Below are 11411 nucleotides of genomic sequence, written 5' to 3' on the forward strand. Positions count from 1 at the left end.
CAATCATCACCTGTCACAACGGTTACCGTGCCCCAACATGTTCGACGACATGTCCAAAAGGTATAAATAATTCCTCTTCCGTTTTCTCTCAAATTCATTATTCATTGCTTCAACTCAATTGAGAGGTGATGTGTGTGAGTGTGTCCATGTAGTACCGACAATGAAACCTACTTACACTACACAAATATCACATCACAAGAGTTTGTCTCTCAATGATTGTGGCAACAAGGTCAATGCAAGCCGTGGAGACAATGCAAGCACATGCGACAACGGAGGTGATGAGAGTTGAGAGTTGAGAGATTTATGTTCTATGCAATTGTATTTTTTTGTGTGTGTTGGATGCACTATGATGGATTCCTTGCATTTGGATTTGATATGTGGATTTGAAGTTAAATTTGCTATGTGCATTTCATGTTAAATTTCATATGTGCATTTGTGTGTTGCAAAGTTCAAGTTTGTGTTTCAATATCTATGGAATGGTGGTGCAAATGGTGTGGTTGGTGTGCTATGATGGGCAGCTGTTAGAGCAAAATGGCACCCTATTTTGCATCCGTTGCCAGAGCAAATATGTTTCAGGTGTTGCAAAATGCACATTTTGGTGCAAAACTACTTTTTTGTGTGTCCAATATTGGCTGATGTTGGAGATGCTCTAAGGTGCGTATGTTTTCTCATATTTAACTTTGACCATAATTGACCCAACAATAAATAGGTCATGTGGCTGATAATTATACTATTGGTTTTGCTCTGAGTTACAGTTACGGTCTCAGTCACTTTTTTATACTGATTAATTGTTGGTTTCTTAATTGCTATTCAGAAACGTTTCTAGTTGTTTCTAGTTGTAGACAAAAACGTAATCAGCTACATGAGTGCAAGTACGATTTACACGCTCATGTGAAACGTCTCGTATAGAACCAGCTCTGTAGACGGCCATTTTTGTTTTGCTTTTTGTCTAGAGAGCTGATTACATTTCTGTACTGATTAATTGTTGTTTTTCTTAATTAATTGCTATTTTTATTTTTATTATTCACTATTAAGTAGAAATTTATTTCACTCTTTCCCTTTCCCTAAATAAGTGTATTCATTTCATTTAACTTAATGTTCATTTGTTACCATCTATTATAAAATTGTCTATTTAGGCTTTCATTATTTATTTATTTTTACTTTCTAGTGTTTTTTTATTTTTAGTCTTTGTTTTATTTAATAATTTGGTGTCTTCTTTTTGTTTTCCATTTTATATTAATGACAACAATATTCATAGTCAGATCGCAACTACAAGATTTAAAATGTGGCCGCAACTGCAAGTATTTTAAAGTAGGGTGCAACTGCATGTATTCGAAGTCAGGTCGCAATTGTGAGTATTCATAGTCGGGTCGCAATTGTAAGTATTCATAGTCGGATGACAACTGCATGTATTCGAAGTTAGATCGCAATTGCAAGTATTCATAGTCGGATCACAATTCGGTCGCAATTGCAAGTATTCGTAGTTGGGTCGCAATTGCAAGTATTCATAGTCGGGTGACAAACTGCATGTATTCGAAGTTAGGTCGCAATTGCAAGTATTCATAGTGGGATCGCAATTACAAGTATTCATAGTGGGGTCGCAATTGCAAGTATTCATAGTCGGGTCGCAATTGCAAATCTTATTTGCGCAGCAATTAGATGGAAAAGCTAGAATCAAGTTGTTTTTTACTAAGAAAAAACAAATTCATATAATAAGGACACACTACATTTTTATACAAAAAATGTTTAGTGGTCAGAGTAGTTGAAGCTAACAAGCCATTACGTAATTTTTTTTTGCTTATTCCTTTTTTTCTTTATCAACGGTTTCTTTTTTAAAAGATATGACGTGCATCAACAAGAACCGAACGAATAGTTATTGGACATGTCAGCCCAAAAAACAAAATGATGGGCTAAGGGAAACAAACAGGATAAATACAAAACACACTAAAATTATGTAAATGAGACCATAAAAAATCTCAATTAGCTAAGTTCTAGGCACTCCCTTATACTATTGAAGCTTTCTTTGGAATATGAGCTGAATGGTATAATATTTGTGACACATAACCCTTATTTCATTTATTAAATTTATGATCAAACTTATTCTTAAAAACTGAGCACATCTTATAAATTTAAATGGAGGAAGTACCTTTTTACGTGGAGAAATCCTGAAGTCACAAGGGAAAAATACAATGTATACTACGTATGTCTTTCTACATCAGTTCAAACTTTTGAATGAGTTGACTAAAGCATGATTTTAATATGACATCTGAGCCAAGAGGTTTTAAGTTCAACATCCTGTCTATGCAATATTTTAAAAAAAAAATACGACCCACATCAACCCCATGTTTAAGGACTAAATAAGACTAGACGTGAGGAGAGTGTTAAAATATGTTACTCCATCGATTTAAACTTTTAAATGAGTTGACTGAAGCATGAATTCAATATTTTGTGCTGCCTCCTCACCTCAACCCTAAGATAGATGACGGGTAGCCCTTCGACGAGCTTCTTTCTTCACTCCGGCTAACTTCTTCGTCCTTCTAAAAATCGACAGACGTAAAAGCTAAAGTTAATGACTGACATTTAGCTCTTGTGTAAACTTCAGACTTCCATGGATTGGGATAGACACTGCCCCGTCGCATATTTCATGCACTGCACTGTATACTTTGTGCTCCGTGGATTGGGGAAGTAGCTGACAATCCCCTCACGCCCATCGGCCTAGGTCCGGTCGTTAATCGAGCCGCTCGGTCGGACCGAGAACACGGGGAGGCTGCAGTAGCCGTGCAGGAGCTGCTGCGCCGGGGAGAGGAAAAGGGAGCTACGCAGGGGCCACGCCGCACCATGCCCGGCATTATTCGACATGATTCAAGAAATGCCAACAAGATCCATTCTTCACATGATTCGACATGATTCAAGAAATGCCAACAAGATCTATTCGTTAGATGATTCCACATGATTCGACATGATTCCGCATGATTCGACATGATTCAAGAAATTCCAACAAGATCTATTCTTCACATGATTTGACATGATTCGACATGATTCCGCATGATTCGACATGATTCAAGAAATTCCAACAAGATCTATTCTTCACATGATTTGACATGATTCCAACAAGCCTTGTGTATGAAGGGTTTCGACGAAGTTTGGAGGAAACATGTTGCTTCTTTCATACAAAAGGGCAGCATTGGAGTTAAAGTGAATGATGATATAGGTCACTACTTCCAAACGCATAAGGATCTAAGACAAGGTGACCCACTAGTAGAAAACAGGGCTTCAGTCCCGGTTTCTCAGGGCCTTTAGTCCCGGTTCTCCAACCAGGACTAAAAAATTGGGACAAATGACCAAAACTTTTAGTCCCGGTTGTGTTACGAACCGGGACTAACAGTTCTCCACATGGCCGCTGTGGGGCGTGAGGGCAGGAGGACATTTAGTACCGGTTGGTAACAAAAACCGGGACTAAAAGGCAGCCACGCGTCAACAATTGCTTGACGTTGTTTTTTTTGAAAGGAGAGGTTTAGGGGTTGCCTATTGTGTTTACCCTTTTCTTTCTGTGTTTATCCTGCAATTCTTTTACATTTAGGATTTAATTTAATTTTATATTGTTCATTCAACTCAACGCTAAGTACTACATATAGCAATGAAGGGACCATTAATTACACAACATCGTCATGAACATATGTAGAGAGAAGTGACTTCTCTTTCTTCGTGCTTGGTCGAACAACTCGACCCTACTACATATAGTACACGACCATGCATATATACAATATATAACATCTTTTGTGATCCCTAACTAGCTAATATCTATCCACCAACATCGACAAGGAAATCCTAATGATATTCCCCTTCTGTGGGTATGACATGCTCAACAAAGAATCCTGCCAATTCCTCTTGAATTGCTCGTAGGCGATCAGTTGGTAGGAGGTCTTCCCGCATCCGCATGATCTAATTTAAAGAAGGGGATCAATATGTATATATGAATGAAACTCAACATAATTGATGGAATAAAATAAAAATATGAATATTGTTTACGTACTTCAAGTTCTTTTGAGGATCTACCCTTCTCAGAGGTCGTCTTGTGAATCCACTTGCAAACGTAGTATGCACATAAATTATTTGCGGATCCCTGCCTCGAGCAGTTCTTTACAAAAATAGAGTTCAATTAAAATAATAATCAAGCATGATAATGGTATTTCCCTTTGCGGGTGAATGAGAGATGCGCGGAATTAGCTAGTACTACTTACTTTGGCGAAGGAAAATAGCAGCTCCTTATTCCATTCACCCTAGTGCTGCGGATGAACTTTTTCCAAACCCTGTACAACAAAGAAAATGATTACTTGATATCAGGAAATGAAAGAAAGTTGCTGATATGGTACGATAATGATTGAACTTACTTCTGGAGCATTTGCACAATCGACGCTAACTCTGTAGGGTCTTTACGTAATAAGTCTAAGATAATTACTAGTCCTTTCCCAAACCTAATGATTAACAGAAGAAAGTAAAACCTGCACACGAACTCATCAACTACATTTAAGCTCGAGTAAGCGAATATACCTTGGTTTTTGTACCCGTTGGAATAAAATAGACGTCCAGGTCCAGCTAGCAGGAGGGATCGTGCACAGATTTCGTGCACATTACACCAAACGTTTTGCATGGATCGTTACTTACGAGTGAGCCCATGCATACACACATGATTTATTCCATTGGCAAACTGGTTGATCCAATACTAAATCCATTTGATCAACACAAGTGTATTGCGTTATCGCAAACTGAGGGTGCAAAATATATTTTCATTGATGGGATATGGTGATTGCCTGGTTATCTTAACTAAAATAGAATAAAAATAATATATATAGCACCTCGTGGTAAAAATGGAGTCCAACACTCCGCAAAGACGACACTATACCAAGTACCTTTTGTTTGCTGAGTTTTTTAACGGGACTCTCTGAACCATGGCCTATGCCGATTGCCCATAGAATTACATTCGGTATACGGGGAAATACTGGGCAACTGTATGTGAATCCTTGGTTGCTGCAGGGCAATGTTGTATGCATAACAAAAATAGAACGATACCACACATGCTCCCAGATTGCTAAGAAAATTCGTATCACATCGAGGGGCATTCATATTACATGTATTACAGGGAGGAACATATGTCAGTGGAGGAGTGCCTTATGTATTAATTTTTCTCGACTACCCTTCATAGAGAATGAATTTGCTCATGCCATGCATCAACTAATGGACCTCCGTGATTTATCAGGAATTTTAAATGGCCCGGAAGCCCATAAACTTTCAACAACAACAAGGCTTTCTGTTACACGGGGGACAGTTGGCCCCGTCCCTTCCTGCAAGAACGATTTATGAGTTACAAATTTGCATTCACATTCCTGGGAGCATAAATTTGAAGTGGAGCATGCACTTCCGAAACAAAATACACAACGACTAAAGACAAAAGAAAGCTATAATTAAATAGAAAGTTGATAAATAACTATAATTTTCTATATCTAAATAGATAGCCCATATTAACCTACCACTCAATATGCAAGTGTGCCTCACCATACAACATGCATAGAAAAAGTCCCACCTTAATATAAAACCATGCATGTAGGAAAAACCCACGTCAACATGCCAATATGCGTGAGAATTTCCATTCTATTAAGCTGTATTATGTTTAATAAATATTATACAACTATACAATAATCTAACACAATAAATCATATATACTTTTAGTTTTAGTTTTCATGTTATTACTCCAAATATTCATGTGCCATACAAAAATATCTCATTGAATAGTATTGCAAAACATTTCCGCAACAATATGCAGGGTATCAACTAGTATAATTTGTTCTTCACTAATTTTTTTATCGAACTAGCAATATATTCTATATACTGTTTCATGGATTTAAGATGAGTGGGGAGATATTTCATTGGTTGGAATCATCATCCTTGGGATGCATGACGACAAACCACTGTATTTAATCATCCAATCAATATAAAAAGTATTCTTATAATGTGTGTGCGAAGGAGAACTTGTGATAGTAACTTTATATTTTTCTTTTTCTTTCATATACCAATAGTCACACACTTTTTATTTGATTTGTCCACCTTCATTATAAATCAAATTTGAATTTTGTACACACATGTAGGGCAAGTATGGAAACATAAACCTACATAAATATTTAATAGAATTCTGAGGATTATTTACCATCCACACCTAAACTGTTTCGATGATCAAAACCCTTAGGTATCCTTTGGTTCATAGAATATAATATCATAGGAATAGGAAATTCATAGGTAGTGAGATGACATTATCTCAATTCATATAGGAGAAAAGATGTGTTTGGTTTCATAGGATAGAAACCTCTTCATTGGGTCTAGGTTAATGCTATTATTATTACTTTATAATGTGAATGATTGGTTCCCATCCTACATACATAGGAATAACAACCATTCGTATAAATCAAAGACCTACAAAGAATTTTCTTCTAAAATTTCTATCCTTTAGAATTCTTAAAAAGTTCCTCTAAACCAAACGAAAATAAGCATTAAGAATGGTGTACTACTTTGTGTCTCCAGAGAAGAAACAAACATTTATCCAGTGAGCTAACTGATACTACTAGTCTATAGTAGGATTTAGAAGACTGAAAGGCCAGAGCACATACTGTCTGTTGGTCTCGTACCCGATGGACAGGGAACCACCAGCCCTCCAGATGGTGTCGTAAAGAGCAGAATGATCTCCAGTATAACTAACAGAAGAACCATGTTCATGTGGCACCCCCAAGCCATGGCACAAAATGAAAGCTGTTGCACTCGCCGCTCTCTTCTCTTCTCTTGCTACCCTTCGGCTTCTTGGTCTCTCTCTCTATATATAAAGGATGTGTAAATAAATTTGGAATAGCTGTAGCTAGTGTGAATCGATGCTCTACTTACTTCTGAATGGTGGTAGACGCAGACAGGCTCAATTGGACTTTTGGATGGTTGTAACTGGGAGCTAGCATGGAGGCACACATGCTCAACTTGACATTTGGATGGTTGTAGCTGGTAGCTTGCATGGATGTAGACACGCCTGCTTGACTTTTGGACGATTTTAGCCGGCAGCTTGTATGGACGCAGACGCTCCGCTTGACTTTTGGATGGTTGTAGCTGGCAGCTTGCATGAACGCATACACGCTTTGGTTGTAGTTGGCAGATTGCATCGACGCAGACACGATATGTTTGACCGTTGGATGATTGTACCTGGCAGTTTGTATGGATCCAGACACACTTTACTTGACCTTTAAATTGGTACTCTCTCCGATCCTTTTTACTCCACATATAGGATTTCTGTAAGGCAAACTTCCCAAAATTTGATCAAATATATATTAAAATATATCGACACCTACAACACCAAACATATAATATGAAACTACATTCTAATGATATGGATTTGCTACTGTGAATGTTGATACTTTTTTCTATATGTTTGGTCAAATTAGAGATACTTTGACTTGATACAAAACTTATATGAAGACTAAAAATGACAGAAAGGTGTACTAGATGACATGGACGAGGGCATATTCAGCTTGACTTTTTGAAAGTGGAGAAAATACCTTGCGCCAGTATGATGCTTCGAGAGAAGTTACACTTGTAGAAAAATGCTCATTTGTCCCGGTTCCAGAGGCCCATTAGCCCCGGTTCTGGAACCGGGACTAAAGGGTCGGGACTAAAGGCCCAAACCTTTAGTCCCGGTTGGTTTAAGAACCGGGCCCAAAGGGTCTCTACATGGCCGCTGCGGGGAGCCTAGGGAGGAGGGCCTTTAGTCCCAGTTGGTCACACCAACCGGGACCAAATGACATCCACGCGTCAGCATCTGGCCGGAGCTGGGTTTGTTTTAATGGGGGTTGGGGTTTTTTGGAGGGTTAATTTAGTAAGGCGCTACAATTATTACTTACCAGCAGCGCGTGTAAGACGCGCTACTGCTAAGACATATAGTTGTACCATGTATCATACCGGTGCTACTGATAAGACAATTATTAGTAGTGTTCTTGCAAACCCGCGCTACTAGTAATCTGTTTTTTATTATTTTAAATTTTTAGTGTATTTATACGCCGTTATACAAATTTTGATACAATATCAATTAAGAGGTTGTTATATATATCATTATGTTCATGATGAATTATTATATCATTGTGAGGAAGAAACATAGATTTTATTCATCCAAATGAATCAAAAGTGATCAAAAGTTGAATTAGTAAGACGACAATCCTACTAATTCAACTTTTGGTCACTTTCGATCCATCCACATGAATTTAATCCGCTTTCCTTCCCCAATGATATAATAACCAATCATGATCATAATAACAAATCATCATGATAATCATGATCAACATCATCATCATATTAATATAAAAACTCTTGCATCACTATAGCTAATAATCATCATAGTCATTACCACCAACACTATTTAATCATCATTTTTGTCAATGAGACATCATATAACAAAAGTTGGTCACTAGTCATAATCACAAATCCACCTCTTTCTCATCATCAACTATAACACATTGTAGCACATAATAACACATTGTACCTAGGACATACTCCTCTCTCATAGGACCTACTCTACCCTCTCTTAGGTAGAATATCATAAAGCAAGATAGGTCCTCACTCTCCATTATGGAGAATGGAGATCATCTTGTCTCCAATTCTTGGCCTACGCACAATGTTGCTTCCAAGTAGCTCTCTACGATTGACCATACATTTTTTTTCCAATCTTTGATTATCATTTCATCGGTTTTAGAAATCCGGTATGGACAGGAGTGATACAGATACCTAGGCTGACTTGGCCGTGCTGGCCGTATGCTCATAACATCAACGCGACCTCTTGGAAACATCAGATGAGGCACACAATCCTTCGGGATTTTCTGTTGAAAAACATAGTAATAACTTTGTAGCTAGCAATGTAGTTTAGTTTTACAAGAATTTATGCAAAAGATGCACGGATGTCGTAATAGTAGAAAATCTTACCATGCAATCTCCATACATGTTACCGTAGTTCACCACGTGCACTAGTGGCACGTATTGACCATAATGTGGAGAAGTTTGCTGATAGGTATTGTATTTCTCAAGATCGTTGATAAATTCAACAAGATGATGTTTCTCCTTACAAGTTAATTCTGCTTCCTCATTGTAGTACAATAGGTTCTGTCTACCATCTTCCGTACATTTTTGAAGAACGAAAATAAGCTGTCAATGGAAATAAGTTGTCAACTATTTTTAAATAAACAATATAAATTACATTCTAAATATGGTTGAGAAACTCACATAATGGTAGAACTGAAGGCGTCTGCACATCGACCCAGATGTCGATATTACCTTCAATTTCATCTTCCCGACGAATATCAAAGGTGATAAACATATTAGGCTTAAATGCATAAGTCTTGCATAGTGTTATCCAAGTTTTGCATTCAAAAAAGGAGTAGGTGTCTGCATCGTACAACTTTACGGCAAAAGTATAACCATGCTCGGTCCTCAAGTGAACTATCTTTACCTCCATAGTTTTTTCAGTATTGAAACCAATCTTATCCAAGACCTAAATTCTTGCATGGCAGGGGATACGTTAGTAGAATAGTAGAAAAAAAATTATAAGTTCAAGCAAAAAAAGTCATGCTTAATTACGAAAAAAGACTTGCCGTTGTGACTTATTGTATCCACTTCGAAGTCCTCATTCAGCATGATGCTGAAGCGCCTATCATCTACTAGGTGAGGTGTGTCGCACAGGCCGCACTCGTCTTGACAGTATTCGCACATAACGAATTTTCTTTCGTCGTCAGACATTTCCTTCCTATCACTGTCACACTGACATTTCCTTACTAATTAGTGTCACTGGTATGGTAGATCGCCTTGCCCGTGACATAGGTTTTCGGTCATGCGTTACCTCTCATGTGAAAAGAGGGGGTAAAATAGATCATATAAAAATTTCTCTTTCCCCTTTGTCCAAAATTTAAAAACATATACGTAAAAGTTGTTAGCTTTAATCTTGATTCATGTATCTGAGTATTTAGTTTTCTTTCATTATGCATGTTGAATAGGTTAGAGAGTAGCTAGTCCAGTGAAGCTTCAGGGGAGGCGTGCGAGATGCCGCGCTGCCGTGCAATGCGGCGAGCATGGTGACATGTCGATGATGCCATGCGATACGGCGACGCCATCAGATGTGGCAAGATGCCACAGTGGCTGAAGCGTGACGGGCTGTTTGTTCAGCTTGTGCCAAGTGATTTGTCCAAAATTAGAGGAGCGAAGCGTCTTGGTGCATTGTGAGGATGCACGAGATAGGCCCAGTAGAAGTAGTCAGCATGCATGCAGTGTGGTTAGTTAGCTGCAATGTGGGACTAGTGGGGACATGGTCTATAGTCCCGGCCCGTAAGGGGCTTTAGTCCCGGTTCACCAACCGGTACCAAAGAGGCGGGACTAAAGGCCTAACCTTTAGTCCCGGCCATGTTTCAAGCCGGGACCAAAGGTGCTCCATGTGGGTGTTTCGAAACGCCCTCAGGGGCAGACCCTTTAGTCCCGGGTCTTAACACGGACCGGGACTAAAGAGTTTCTGCAAATTTTGTTTATTTTAGGATTTTAGGGTTTTAGGGTTTAGGTGTTCGGAAGATTAACGTGATGCCTCGTTTGGTGTTCGGGAATTAGTTTTCATATAATTCTAAATATATATGTTTATGCATATATATATATATATATATATATATATATATATATATATATATATATATATATATATATATATATATAAGATTAACTTATCTTACAAGCGAGCATATATATATACAATTATATAGAGATCTGAATTAGCGGGACTAGAGCCCGTCTATCCGATTACATGGACCAACATCAGTAATGGCCCCTAGCTACACTAAATCATCCTTTGTCATCTATAGCTTCCGTCCTCAGAAAGGTCGCAAGCTCCTCTGCAATAGCAATCGCGCGTTGCTCTGGTAGGTACTTCTCCCTCATGGCCGTGTACTATATAAGAAGAGGAGATGAATATGAATATCAATCATGATAACAAAGAATGACGGGTAAAAATAGAGGTGTGAATGTTCATTGCTTACGTCGTATCTGTAATCCTTGTGCTCAGAGGTAAACGTGCGAATGGTCTCGCAAACATAGTATCCGCATAGATGCGTCCCCCGTGGCTGCTGGTCGCACTTTACGAGAATAGAATATATATAATCAAAATAATAATCTAGCATCATAAATGTATTGAAAATAGAAGTATATCATACTACTACTTACCTGAGCCGCTCTAAAGGTCAGCTTCTCATGCTCAATACCGGGAGTCACGCACTTGAACCGCTTCCAAACCCTGCCCGACAAGGAAAATGATTTGCTAAGTTTTTCATTAATTGATATATCAGAAAATCATCGAAAGAGAC

At 38.2% G+C, this 11411-nt stretch overlaps 1 protein-coding gene and 1 long non-coding RNA gene across 3 annotated transcripts; both read right to left on the reverse strand.

Moving 5' to 3' along the window:
- Window positions 1–3650: 3650 nt before the first annotated feature.
- Window positions 3651–4824, reverse strand: LOC123429036. 2 transcript variants are annotated; one of them, XR_006622608.1, is made up of 4 exons: window positions 4552–4824; window positions 4242–4475; window positions 4034–4138; window positions 3651–3942 (listed from the first exon to the last, which is right to left on the reverse strand). XR_006622608.1 is itself a non-coding variant. In XM_045113104.1 (4 exons), exons 1-4 carry the CDS (start codon window positions 4649–4651, stop codon window positions 3795–3797), a joined length of 582 nt encoding a protein of 193 aa, XP_044969039.1. In that variant the 5' UTR covers window positions 4652–4824; the 3' UTR covers window positions 3654–3794. The 2 variants fall into 2 exon arrangements, 1 of the variants encoding a protein (XP_044969039.1); XM_045113104.1 differs by having other exon boundaries at window positions 3654–3942; window positions 4242–4310; window positions 4392–4824.
- Window positions 4825–5061: 237 nt separating this feature from the next.
- LOC123429037 lies at window positions 5062–6765 on the reverse strand. Its single transcript, XR_006622610.1, has 2 exons — window positions 6678–6765; window positions 5062–5342 (listed from the first exon to the last, which is right to left on the reverse strand). It is a non-coding gene; the product is annotated as an uncharacterized LOC123429037 (long non-coding RNA).
- Window positions 6766–11411: the final 4646 nt, after the last annotated feature.

Source organism: Hordeum vulgare, chromosome 2H, assembly GCF_904849725.1.
Source record: "Hordeum vulgare subsp. vulgare chromosome 2H, MorexV3_pseudomolecules_assembly, whole genome shotgun sequence".
In the NCBI taxonomy this organism is placed as follows: Eukaryota; Viridiplantae; Streptophyta; class Magnoliopsida; order Poales; family Poaceae; genus Hordeum; species Hordeum vulgare.